This window comes from Pteropus vampyrus, unplaced genomic scaffold (assembly GCF_000151845.1).
Source record: "Pteropus vampyrus isolate Shadow unplaced genomic scaffold, Pvam_2.0 Scaffold19, whole genome shotgun sequence".
Taxonomy (NCBI): domain Eukaryota; kingdom Metazoa; phylum Chordata; class Mammalia; order Chiroptera; family Pteropodidae; genus Pteropus; species Pteropus vampyrus.
In genome coordinates, this window is record NW_011888800.1 from 9558934 (window position 1) to 9572874 (window position 13941).

General features: G+C 44.7%; 2 protein-coding genes across 5 annotated transcripts in view; both read right to left on the reverse strand.

The window, feature by feature from the left end:
- The window catches only part of SPG11 (SPG11, spatacsin vesicle trafficking associated), a 73321-nt gene extending 70720 nt beyond the window's left edge, over positions 1–2601 (reverse strand). For 2 of the 4 annotated variants that reach the window (XM_011355038.2, XM_011355039.2), the window contains exon 1: positions 2302–2601. In XM_011355038.2, coding sequence (XP_011353340.1) covers positions 2302–2555 — 254 coding nt within the window. In that variant the 5' untranslated portion in view covers positions 2556–2601. The remainder of the gene's footprint in view (positions 1–2301) is intronic. The other 2 variants (XM_011355041.2, XM_011355040.2) reach the window with 2 other exon arrangements.
- Positions 2602–4578: 1977 nt separating this feature from the next.
- Positions 4579–13051, reverse strand: PATL2 (PAT1 homolog 2). The gene is made up of 14 exons (XM_023527713.1): positions 12797–13051; positions 12097–12177; positions 11195–11337; positions 10615–10683; positions 10258–10399; positions 8883–9000; positions 8690–8787; positions 8428–8481; positions 8192–8325; positions 7896–8055; positions 7277–7417; positions 6287–6384; positions 5596–5745; positions 4579–5074 (listed from the first exon to the last, which is right to left on the reverse strand). The coding sequence occupies exons 1-14, from the start codon at positions 13049–13051 to the stop codon at positions 5056–5058; spliced, it is 1662 nt and encodes a 553-aa protein (XP_023383481.1). The 3' UTR covers positions 4579–5055.
- Positions 13052–13941: the final 890 nt, after the last annotated feature.

Sequence of the window (13941 nt, forward strand, 5' to 3'; positions counted from 1 at the left end):
CCACATCCACAGCATTTATCCAACAATGGTGAGGGTGGAAGGGGAGAATGAATACAGTTCTTTAGTTCAATTAATGATAGCATTAATTCTCCATTCAACTAAAAAAAACGTAAATTGCTCTAGGACTTCAGCCTCTCCCCACTCCCCCTTCCTACTTCTTTCCCTCAGCCCTAATGAGGCCAACAAAAGAATATAGAAGTGGGTGATGAAAAGGGGGCTTGAAGCAAGAAATGATGGCTGCTTTTATTCCTTCATCCTAAATCCTGACTGATGATGTGTTTAAAAGAACTGTCATAATCAAGGTAAGTTTCAACAATCAAATATATATACATACACACATATATATTTTTGATATGAAGTGGTACTCACGATTAACAAAATAGGCTTTGCTAACTGCGGTGCTTTCAATGACTTTAAAAAAGTGATTTGTATTAATAGACCTGAAGACTTCAAGGCTTCTATAATTCTATATTACAGAATGGCTGTCCAACAGAACTTTGTGACAATGGAAGTATTCTATATATCTGCATAGTCCTATACAGTAGCCAACAGCCCATGTGGCTACTAATATTTGAAATGTGAGTAATGCAACTGAAGAAATAAATTTTAAATTTTAAGTCACATGTGGCTAAAGGCTACCTTGCTGAACATCCCAGTTACAGAATTTTTAAAGCAGTATAATGTCATACCAATGCTGGCTAACAAGGATGGAAGGACACTAATGATACTATAGCTTCAAGTTAAATAAAAAAATTAATTATGTTTTAAAAATAAAAGAACCTCAATTAGGAAAACAATGCAATGGAATGAGATTAGGCTACCATACTGATAGTTTCAACTTTTTAAAAAAGCTTTTTTCCACAGTAGTAAGTTTTGTATCGAGAAAAACTGTACTTAGTGCTGTTATGTCCTTATTAAAGATTAACACATTTTATAGTTCTATCTTTATACCTAGACTGATTTTTCATTAACACCCAATCACTGTTTACACTTAAAATCTGGAAAACAATCTAAATGTTGAATATGGAAAATATTCAACAAATTAAGATATATTTAAAAGGCAGAATACTGTGACACCACTAACACCATTAGCACCATAGACTATTACCAAGTGGAAAGATAGGAAATTTTCAATGAAAATGACAAAATATAAAATGCAGTGATTTCAACAATATAAAAAGGATTTAGAAAAGTAGGAAGTTAAACCCTGAATACTATAAAAGGATTTAGAAAAGTAGGAAGTTAAACCCTGAATACTATAAATACCCTATGAAGTATTTTAATTAAAATTCAGTTCAATTAAAAAAATTAAAAAGCTCTTCTTGATCCACTCCCCCCTAATTTCATGAAGTAGTTTATGAATGTCCCCATTAATTCATGTATGTCTTATCTTTTGTTAAGTTCTCAAACACCTAAAGAGTTTTGCTTTTCTCTCAGCCTCATTCCTTTGCAAAGGGGTATTCATAGGTACTTATTACTGTTGAATAAACTTACTCTCCCTAGGGAGAGAGACCTCTTCCTAAGCAACTAGAGATCAGGAATAAAGACAAACAGAACAAGTTAAAGCATTTACTGATTTAACGAACGAATCTCTACTATCAAGTACTGTTATAGGACCTGGACATTCCACGGTAAGACACCTCTTGGTTACTGAGTCTAAAAGAGATCATTTACAAAATGTTTTCTATTATAAAAAGAACCCAAAGACTCAGAGGGCACTAGCAAACTTAATGATTAAAAACTGTCTTGGACTAACAGTTACAGAAGTAGAAATAGATCATTGTTTTTTTCCTGGATTCCCAAATTATGTAAGCTTCACATAGAATTGTCTTAGTCAACTTTTTAGGCACTGCTCCTAGGTAACAGTAAGCTCGTAATAAATATTTGAGCGAATAAATGAGTGTAAAAACTAGGCTGTCCTTGAAGAAGCGGGGGAAAGCCCGTTTATGAAAAAAAAGTTATCAGGATGGTTCCAATTAGAGATAAAGCCGTTAAAACACCAGCTCGGGATTACGTGGGCAAGGTTCACGGCGCAGTGACGACTGATCAACCTGCGTTAAATAAAATAATCAGCGCCTAAACTGGGACCCATTCCAGGTTCGCCGTGGCTAGCAGAAGAACGGGATGCTGTCTCCGCCCACCCAAAACTGGGAAGCGAGGGTGCAGAGATGCACCAAGGCGAGGAAAGGGTTCCCGCAGCTGTCATTCCTCTCCCGCTACCTCCATGCTAGGAGCGGGGCACTGAGGCCAGCCGAGCGAGGGCTTGGGACTCCTCCCACACCGCCCAGCCGCAGCACTTACTGCCGAAAGGGGCCGTCGAGGCAGCAGCCACCCCCGCCCCGGCCGCCTGGCGCCAAGGAAAGCACTTGAAGGCTGCCTGCAGCCGTCAGGCTCCCCAGAACCTCCTGCTCTCTGTGCAACTGCGCCCGGGATCCCAGCCGCCCCGTTGCCTCGGCGGGGACCGGCACCAACAACATAGGTAAAACCCGCTCCATGGCTTTATGGTTGCAACTACTGCTTGCGGCAGCACTTCCGGACCACTTCTCTGCAGCCATCTTTGGTCCGGCCGCTTCTTCCGGTCACCTACGCCAAACTGCGTCCTGGGCATGCGCAGTGTAGCCGACCCGCTCACAGTCTCGTGACTGCTGCAGCTGCAGCCGTATGCCTGTTTATTTTTGTCTGGTGGCCGGCACCGCCCAGTCTCACAAAGCCACGTTGCTTTAGTCTCGAGCCAGCCGTTAACTACACTGTAATAGTTGAGGGTTTCATTTAGCAGCTGGAGGCAGGCTGTAGCAGCTGTGCTCTGTGGCAATACGCTTTGCCACTTTAATCTAGCTGCCACTTAGCTGTTGGATCCCGGTTCCTGTCTCTTTTCTTAGCGTGCTATTAATTTTGTGTACAGTCCCTGGGATGGGGCAATGTCCTTGGTCGTGTGGACCGATCCATCCGGAGGGAGTTGAACTGAGTGTTGAAGTCAAGTAATACCCATTGTAATAGGCAGGGAAACAGGCTAAGGGGTGGAGGTGGTGGAGTTCTTTTCATAACTGTTTTCTCAGGGAAGTATGATCCAAGATCGTCAGCAGGGAGAGGACGAAGCAGGAAGGGGTGGTGAGGAAAGAGATGGGGAGTAGTCATTTTGGAAAGGGTCCTAATAGACAGCAATACCTTTCTTAACACATTCTTTTCCACAATCAGATGGAATTACATGGCTACCAAAGGTCAGCTCTTCCATTTTTTGCTTTGACGCCCATCCTCCTTTTGTTCTATGGCTTTGTGTCTGTAAATTTTTTTCTCCCGCATTTTTTCACCTCCTTTATTGGGATGCTTTCAATATCATGCAGACATGCTATAACATGTCATTCTTAAGAAAAATAACTTCCCTTAACCTACATCAACACCTACTGTCAAATTTCTGCTTCCCTTTTAGAAAATTCCAAGTTGACTCTTCTTGTAGTCGGAAAAATTCCCTCCCTCCTCACTTCAACCTCTCTAATCGGACTGCCACCTCTAACAAAACTGCCCCTCAAGACTAACGATCTCCATAGTGCCACAACTAGCCATCCTCTTTCAATCATTCCTCTCTCCTTTCTTAAAGTATTTTTCCAACTTTAGTAACACCGCTCCTCTAGTTTTCTACCTACTTCACTGATAACTCCTCAGTTGACATTTCTTCCTAATCAATCTCTTCCTCTCTACCTTTTAACATCTGCTGATAAACTCCCACTTTTGTCTTTATCCCTGACCATTTACTTCAACTCCAGACTGCTCTTTAATTACCTACTTGATATATCCACTTGTATTTCTAACAAGACTCAAATTTAAAGTGTCTAAATTTGATTTTTAACCCCCCACAAACCGATTTTTCTCATTTTTTCCTCTTCACTACGAGGCACTCACTATTAACTCTACTTGGGAGTCATCCTTGATTCTTAACCACCACCCTTATCCAGCCCATCAGCAACATCTGTCAACTCTTCCAAGACTTAGTGCAAGTCTCCTCTCCGCTTTCTGTCACCACTGCTCTTCAATTCTTGCTTGAGCTATTAAAAAAAAAAACCTCTGAACATTTCTTTGTTTTCTCTTGTTCCCCTAACAATTCAGTGTTCTTAAAAAAACAAAATGATGTCACATTACTTTCCTGTTTAAAATTCTGACTTCCTGTCACTTAAAAATCCAGAGTTTTAAAAATCATGACTTATAGATCTATACTCTGCCTACCTCTCTCCAACCTCATCCCCCTACCCACTTATGTGTATGCTTCAGCCACACTTTTTCTGAAACACCAAATTCATTCTCACCCTGGGGGCTTTGTGCTCACTAGTGCCTCTACATGAAATACTTATCATTTCAGCTTAAATGTAACCTCTGTTGACAGGCTGTCCTGGAGCATTCCACTCCAGTCACTCATCATCCAGCTTTGTTTTTACCATGGTATTTATCGCTACTTGATGTTTTGTATGTCAGTCCTTGTACAAACAGAATGTACGCTTCAGAAGAGCAGGGACTTTTCCTTGCTCACTATTGTTACTCTACCACCTAAAATGGTGCCTAGTTCACAAAAGGCACTCTAGTGTTTGCTGATGAATGCATAACCTTGTTTGTCAACTTAAACCAAACATTTCATATCCCAAGGGAGATGTTTATAGCCAACCCTCTTAGCTCAGCTAGGGCTACTTTCTCTTTATAAAAATAGCAACATCGATACAATTTCCAAGATCACACTTTTGTTACACATAACAAGACCTTGTCCCTTATATTAAGGACATTCTTACAGCATTCACGCCTCAAAAAATGGCTTTCATTATTGTATCTCCTAACTTATAAGTTTCAACACATTATCACATCTCTTTAATTATACCTTGCTATGCCATACCTTTTTAGGCATATCATTCAGGTTTTTGAAGAAAGCATAAGAAAATGTTTTGGACAGGATCCTCCCATGTATCAAGGCATAAGAAATGTCTTCAGAGTCTTGGATCCCTGTAGGCATAACCCATACAGCTACTATCTGATGATTAAACTTTTTCCACATGTATATATTCCAAAATAACGGAATCAGTAGATCCAGGCAAGCCTATAAAGAGAACAGGTGTTAACTGCAAACAATTCCATTTTCTAAAGTATTGGTGTGATTTGGTTAATATCTGATTCTTTCCAGCAGATGGTAAATCTGAGAGCAGAGAGGGTCTCCATGTTGTTCATGCTTATATTTTTGATAGTTGTCCCTCAAATTTTTTTTCTTTTTTTTTTCAAGCCCATAGCACTCGGTATTCCTAGGTGGTCTCCCATCCAAATACTAACCAGGCCCGACCCTGCTTAGCTTCCAAGATTGGTCAAATATATCTTGAATGAACAATTCAACTTCTCAAATTAATTTTGTCCTCAAATAGCTTAGCATGATAAGAGCAAAGCACCTGGGAATAAATTTAAAGGTTTGGCTGAAGAAACAAGCCAGAGTCCGAACTTGAGGCAGATGCCAGAGTGTCTAGAGCTACTTCTAAAAGCAAGCTGGTTTAAAAGAAGTAGAGAAGTAAGTGATATAACCTAGATCAAGCTTGAGCAAGAGACTATGTCCTTGTTTCTGCCATCACTTACTGCATTGTAGCCTCCAGTTGCTGTACCAATTGTTTGTCCACATGGCGACAGAATAGGGGAAGAAGGTTGCTGGGAAAGGCCAGGGGTTCTGCCAGAGAGGCTGTAGGAATCTGGGCTATCTCCCAGGCAATCAGAATCACTATGTCTGTCCTGGAGGGCAGAGAGGAAGGAATACATCAGTATTTGTATTTATGCAGGAAACAGACTCAAGGCCAAGATCTTTATTATCCTTACCACTATTGTCACCGTCTATGCTTGTAGTAATTAAGAGAACATTTGCACATTTGATATATGCCAGGGCAATACTTAGTGCTTTACACATTTTAATCTTCAGAACTCTAAGTGATTAGTGCCATCATCCTTAGATCTCTAGTTTATCAATGAGGAAAGAGGCTAAGAGAAGTAATATGCCTAATAGTGCTAATAAGTGATAGGTAGAATTCAAATCTAGTTTGACTCTAAAGCTTGTCCCCTTAATTAATATGCCCTGCCTCCCACAGAGAACAAATGCTCTACAGGACCGTAGAGAGGATAAAAAGGCAGAACAGAACAGCTACAACTCTGCTAGTTTTCCCTTTGACCAACCTCCTCCCTGATGCTTGAATACACAACTCAGGAAATATCTCATTTGGCTTAGCCTACACATCTCAGAGGGTACTGAGATAGTATTTACAGGTCTTTATGATCTTACCAAGCTGTATGGTCACTGTTGGATTCCTGTAGAGAAGAATCCAGGGACACCAGCTGCTCCCCATGACTCAGCAGGGCATAGAGCAAAGATATTCCAAACTGCAAGTGATAAAGTATCCAGGCGAAAATGAGTTCATGCTAGACTTTCAATGCTTCTCTAGCTGTCTTCCCAACTAAAAGGATACGTTCACATGTACCAATAGAGTCCAACACCCATAAAACTCAGGTTTTTACTGTCTGGGCAAAGAACTCTCAGACCTTTCCAAGTGGATCACGGCTCTGAACTTTCCAAAAGATTCTTCTGGGGAGCTGATTAAATGCACTCTCATGGGTTCTGCCCCCAGAAATCAATTTGTACATCAGGAGTGGACCCAGGAATCTGATGCAGGTAGTCTGTGGCACCCCACTTTAAGAAGCACTGCTTTAGGCAGATATTTTCAAAGAAAGGTTCATAAGATAATCCACTGACATGTTAGAAAATAACAGAACTTTCACATCTAGAGTTTCATCTTTCAAAACTTTCTATCTTGTATTTACTATTACCTAATTTATTACCTAATGTTAGTATAATGTTACATGTATGACAACACATGTGGGTGATATGGTTCTGAATTTTTATCAAAAGGCATATAAAATCAGAAAAGTTTAGTGACCTCTACTCTAGAGATCTATACCAGCACCATCATCAGGAAGCTTATATAGGAAATAGGAAAGCAGCTGTTTGAGCTCCGCCCTTGGTCTATTAAAGGATACGCTCTCTGGGGGTGAGCCCAAGGAACTGGTGTTCAGTAAGCTCTGCAGGTGATCCTAATAGGAACTGGTGTTCAGTAAGCTCTGCAGGTGATCCTAATGCTCACTAGAAGTTGAGAAGCACTGCAGAGGATAAGCTGGACAGATGAGATCACAAAGAGGTAAAAACATTCCCTCATTTATTCCTTGCCAGTGATAGCACTTGGAGGCCATCATATGTTAAAAGCCTCCCAGATGTTACCTGATTCTGAAGCACTGCGGTGACTGGCCGTTCTGATGAGCCAGGTGGAAGCAGCATTAGTCCCTGAAGTCCTTGGAGGAGTTCATGGAAGGTCAAGTGACTGATATATTTGCCCAGAGGTTTGAATAACATTTGTAGGGCCTGTAAGACGGTCCAAGAGCACCTCTCAGACTTTCCCTCTTTCCTGCCTTGCCTCCAGTCCCTTTCTTGCTGGCTTGCCTTTGGCACCTACCTGGTCAGGTTATTTACCAGACCTATCACCACTCTTGTCTCTCCAACCATAACATTGGTCCTTATATACCTACTTGTTCTAGGATGCCTTCCCTAAGAAAAGTAGATACGGGGCTCGACACTTATCAGGGAGTCCTTATTTTCTCACCCTCCACAGCACACCCACACCTGTGCAACCAAGGCCTGTGTGTTTTTTGTTCATTGCACCCAAAGATGATCAGCTGTTCTTGTATTTGTTTATTCCGTAACTCCCTCACCCGAGGATGGCAGAGTCAGTACCCTTCACTGCCATCACCTTATCTGGCATCTCTGGGGGTGGGGACCAAAGGAGGAAAGATGCCTAACCCATCTATGAAACCATCCTCTTCACCACTTAATGCCACAGTACCTGATCAGCCATGTCTCTCTTGACCAGGAAGGGCAGGTGGTGGGTGATAGCCAGAAGAAGGCTAACAGCTAGATCCTGGGGCAGGAAGGGGAGCAGCCGGGCCACTAGGGCTTTCCCTTTCCTCACGGAGAGCACCTGCAGGAAGCCTTCTGCTGCCTCCCTACAGGTGTGATAGGAGAGGGTTTTCAGGGGTCTGCAAAGAGGAGAGGGCTACATGCTGGGAAGGAGGGGCTAAAGCAAAGCTATTGTCTTTGCTGATCCATTACTGGGCTAAAGTGTGACCCTCCCTTGCTCACTCCAGATTATTCTGCTCCTGGGTCTTTAAGGCCTGGAAGAGCTTCTCAACCTGGTTTCTCTGCTGCTCAGAGTAGCAAGGCTGTGGAGGCTCATCCTTCTGGCCCTCCTCTATCTCTAGTAACTGAAGGAACATCTGAGAATTTGAGGGTGAGAAAAGAGGAAGAAGAGGTCAATTTGAGCAATATCCCATTTTCAAGGGTAAATTAGGAACTCATCCCTAAGGAGCTGACCTTACCTTCTCAATCCAATACAACACCCGAAGCCTCTGACTGCTTGCAGCTCCTGACTCCTAGGAGAAAGAGTCCCAAGCCATCAGCCACACCTCCACAGCAGCAGCCCAGGCTTCAGAGGAGCTGGAAATTCAGCTGGAAAGACTAACACAAAATCTGATTGTACTTCTTCCTTACTCTTAGGTCACAATCAGAACTGAAGCATGAGAGTGCTGCAGACCTTTCTCTAAAACAGAGAGAAAGGTTCTGGGAAGATCTCTCTCCTACCGGTTCTTGAGTTCCATGGAGTACGGCATCAATAGCTCGGCGAGGGCAAAAACACGTCGACACAGCTACCTGGCCCAGGGAACCCTCTATTCGAACCACTGCATGAAAGGAGTCAGGACAGTCATATTTCCCTCCCCTTTCCATCCTCTGTCCACCCAGATGGCCAGCCCAACCCAGGTCAGCCTGGTCTTACCCGATTCATAAGCCTCTGCCTTCTGAATGAAAGGTGTTTCCAGCTTGAGAGATTCAATCTTGCTCCTTTGCCCAAGTAGCTCTTCATCTGCCTGCTTCTCCAGTTTTTGATAATATTTCTGTGAGTCCATGGAATGGAAAAATGTATACTCATCTTCTGAACTTAAAATTAAGATTCTCAAGTACAACCTCTTAACATACCCTTTTCTATAGCATCCATTTCAGAAATGATCTTGGCACCTTAGACCTTTTTGGCAGTCATTATAAAGTATCTTAAGCACCCTGGCCTCATGCCACCTGTCCTGGGGCTCTCATGCTAAGAATTTATACCACTCTCAGATCCGATGGAAAGGCAGACAGCAAAGTAGAGCGCCTGGAAAAAAACCTGTCCCAGCACCTGCAACCTTCTTGCATTCCATGTTCCCAAGTTATACACTGTATACCACATATCCTCCCCCTCTCCATTTTGATTCTGTAGTTCTGCCTGTACTTTCCAAAATCAGAGTTATCTGATGGCATGAAGACCATCCGCAGCTTGAAGTACAGAGGTAGTACTATTTGTCGATTGGCCTCTAGGCCAGCTTTGTATTTCTGAAGATTTGTTCAGCACCTCTAATATTTTCTTAAAGAAACCTATAAAATCCCAAGCTGAAATAAAGCCATTGACTGCAGGCCAAACAAGGCGTTCAATAAAGCTCCTTCATTTAGGAGCAGTGCCAAAAAGGCAAGAATATAAAACTATTTCACTTTCAGTGATATTGACAGGAAAAAGTTTTTCAAGCGGTGTGGGAAGAAAGGAAGGAACAGGAAGGAGATAAAGGTGGGAACTTTGGTCTGAAGCTCATGGAGGCTGAAAAGTAAGTGAAACACAGTTTAGTCAACCCCAAAACCCGTAGCCAAAGGTTTGCCCCATGAATAAAAGGGAGATTAGGAAGCAGGAGGAAGACTCAAAATGTCTGCCAGCATTTGTTCCATTCAATGTATTGAATCCCACTAATTATAAGATCTCCGTGTTTTAGGTCTAAAAAAGGAAAGTAGATGAATGTTTATAACAAGGCATTTGTAAAGACGAAAGCATACAAGGTGGAAAAGTCCATATTTCTGGCCTGAATAGGGGGAATTCTTGGCAAAGGATAGAGACAAAACCTCAGATGGTGTTTGGGGAATTGTAAATAACCCATTTAGCTGAAGTGTAGGAAAATAGAGATTGGGATGTCAACTTTCGATATGTGGCCCCTATCCTATAGTAAGCAGTTGCCTTTCCCACCTGAATGGGTATGGCCCCTGTGAGCTGAAGAGAGGCTGTGAGAGGGCCTGTGGAGTCCAGGCCCATTTGACCCCAAGGTCAGAGGCTGCAAAGAGCACATGGGGCTCACCTGGTAGTAATAGTCATCCAGGCAGGGGTTCTCACTCTGCAGCTGAACCATCTGCACTCTTATCACCCAGTCCTTCTCTTTTCGAGTCATGAGGTTAGCACAGGGGTCTGGCTGCTGAGACCAAGGCTTCTTGGCTGGGGGACTTCAAGCCAGGAGGAACTTCCCTTTAGATCTACCCACCCCTGCCACAGAGGACTTCCCAGTGGGTGGTGAGCAAGGAGTGGAGCTGTCTGGGAAGGATAGGAAACAGTGCAGAGGCAGGCAGCACTATGAGAGTCCAACTTGTGCGGGGGCTTGGGAGAAATCCCCAGCATGCAGGCAAGCAGCCCTCCACACTGCTCCTCATCTGGGTTTTACCTTGATGCTCGACTGTGCTCCTGCAGCTGCAAGATCCGTTGGTGCTGGGGGTGGAGCTGGGTCAGATGACTGGGAAGACTTAGAAAGAAACTTGGGCTGGCTAAAAGAAGCTCTCAGCTCCCTCCCCTGCTCCACTCATTTAGCCTCTGGTAACCTCAGTTGGACACCTAAGGGAGCCCTATCTGTTTATGTGCCCGCCTCAAATCAGCCACATGAAACATCACAATCCTAACTCAGCCGGGCATACATTCTCCCTCCAAGATACACTTTTCTGCAGTTTGGCTGCAGGAAATCTTGACACAGTAGAAAACCATTTAGCCTGGTTGTTACGCTGAGTCCTAACCTCAGTTCAGCCCTGCCAGCTAACCCTCAAGTTCTTTTAGTCTCCCTGGGCCTGTTTTCCTCATCTGTGAGAGAGAAGGGCCTGGACTCAGACTTTCCTTATTAAGTTTCTATAAGTATTTTTGGTGGCAGCTGGTAGAGTAGCCCCCACCACTCCTCAGCCACTGCCTCCTGAGACCTCCAGAGAAGAGCTCAGCCTGCAGAGGATGTGGGGGTGCCTGGCACCCTGAACTAGTACCTGAACCTAGGGCGCCACGAGGTCGGTGTGCTGCAGAAGAGAGCTGGGTCTGGTGAGAGCAGTCGAGGGCCAAAGTGCCGCGCTGGAGAGCTGGTGCTGGGAAGCGTAGGCCGGAAAGGAACTGGCGATAAGTATTCCAGGGTCTAATAGTGGAAGAAGAGCATCTCCACCAGCAGAACGGTACTCCTGCTGCTACGTGCATTCTACATTGTCACCTGCCTTTTCCCTCAAGAACCTCCTGAACATTTTGCCATCTTGGGGGAACTTCAAGCCAGCTCTGAGGTCACCAGACTGTGGATCTTGCCCTTGTTTCTACCTGGGTTTGTCTCCTCTTAGGGAGCACTCGTCAGTCCCTGATAATGTAAGAGCATGTGCTTTTCCTACTGTCCAGTGAGTCAACACCTCTCCCTCTCCTCTCTGTGATAGCCTTCTCTCAGGCTCTTGTGTCTTCAGTCACTGGGGAAATGGTTAGCTGTCTCATTTCTGACTCATCTGAAGCCCTCCTCTGAGCTCAATTCCTTTCTCGTTCTCTGGAAGATTCCCTGCAATTTCTCCACCCCAGACTATACTCCCATTATGTAGTTAATTGAAGGGAAGGGGCTCTTTCTAACCCTAAGCTTGGCGCTGCTCATCTACTGAAATGTAGGGAAGTAGAATTAGGGAAGTATGAAAAAGTTGTCCTTTTTCATATGAATGGCCAGTTGTCCCGGTACCACCTTTGTTATTTACCAAGCTTCTCTACAGGATGGGCGTCTTCCACCTCTCATACCCACACCTCACACTGAGAGCTTCATCTCCAAAGCAAGGTCGAGAGCAGACTGAACATAATGGAAATAAGGGACACTTGGTGTGCTCCTTCTTAGCACCCACTTTCTCACACAATGGAGACTGGAGCGACTCACCTGCCACAGAAAGTGCAAGGAGGCAGGTGACATCCCAAGTACACCAGGGGCCTTGATTCCAGGGGAGCTGAGAAAACCTCTCTGGGATGGGAGGGAAGAAAACCCAGGCTTGAATGAGCCACTGTGGTGTCTTTTACATTCATCGGTGTCCATCGAGTGGGAGGCAGCAAGGCCAACCACTTTCAATACCCAGGACAGTGGCAGCCTGGCCCTCAATCCAAGTCAGCTGGGCCAGAGCCCCTCTCTTTCCCTGCGAGGAAGCAAGACTGGTATCTTGGGAGTAGGTGGAGGGAGAGTCTAAATCATTTCATTTCTACATGGAATCCTTGTCTCTCTCCACTGGTTATGGGAATCCAATACCTATTTATAGGAATAAATACCAGACTGCTGAGACACAGGGGCCAGGGGGCAAAGATGACTCACCTTCAGCACTAGAAGCAGGGGCAGCACCTGTAGTTGATGCATAGCCCTGCTTAGACCTGGTTTTTAAGGTGAAGACAGCATCAGAAACTAAGTTTGAGATAGGAGGAAAGAGGAAAGGAAGAAACGAGTCCCTACTCGAGTTCGAGCCTGAAATAGAAAGTGTTAACCCAGAACCTATCTCAAACGATTGGAGAAGAGGAGAGGGATGTTTAGCAACAGTCCATGAGCTTCAAACTGTTCAGGACAGCCATCACCCCACCCCCTCCTGCCATGGCACCTGGGTGTTATGGACAGCACTGAGGACTGCTGGATCCCCGAGATCATTCTCTTCCCCCTCCTTCTCCAGGTCCAGGGCTAAGTCAGGGTCCAAATCTGGATCCAGAGCCTCCACCTCATTTTCTTCCTCCTCCAATTGGGGGGCAGACATCGGTTCCTCTTCAGGAGCCAAAGGGCCATAGGACTTTCCTGGGCCTGGTTTTGAGTGGGGGCCTGAGGAGGAAGTAGATGGGGGCTCAGGTGTGAGGTGTCTCATAAAGAGCACTTGTGTTCATGAGCCATCTCTAGCACCCCCTTCAGACAGTGCCTCCTGTTCTAAGGGTTCACCTCAGCCTTATTACTCTAAGGACTCCTACTTGTCTTCCAATGTAGCAAACGGGAATGTAGCAGGTGCTAGACACCTTCACTTTCTACATTGCCTCTTCAATTACCTCATTAGGTACCACCACAGGCTTCTCCACCTAACAGCCCATTCTGTGCCTCTTTAGTTAACCAAGTTCCAGCTGCTCTGATCACTGCAATGTAACCCTGCTGTGCACCAGACACTTTGCATGTATGTGTTCGTTTAATGTTCACAACAGTCATGTAAGCCTGTTATTGATGATGTTACTATGAGGGTGAGGAAAATGAGGCTCAGCAAAGTGACCTCAGTCACCCAGCATGATGTAGCTATCAAGTATGAGTTTGGAATCACTCCCAGCAATTCTGGACACCCAAGCCCGTGTTCATCCACTGAACCAGAACAGCAAGTCTCTGCACCCTTGGGCTTTTTATCCAGTTACCATGGCCCACTTAGTGATACCTTCAAGACATTTCATCTTCACAGGCTGGCAGACTTCTTCCATGGCCATTTCCTCTGGTGAGAGAGCATTGCCAGCTTTTGGAAGGTAAACCTGGAACAGGGAAGAGACCCAGAGGCACCCTTCTCATCAGTGAGGATGGTATGGCACCCTAAAACAGCCATGGTCATCCACCAGCAAGGTTGTCAGAGGAATATTGGCCCAGGATCTTGAAGAGCAGGGACCCTTGGCTCTCAGGCTACACTAAACCCCCACCCTCTGACCTCACCAGTCCAGCTCTAGGGACAGGGCTAGGAGTTGGAGGAGCACTTCCACACAGACACTACCAGCCTCCATCTGTTCACAG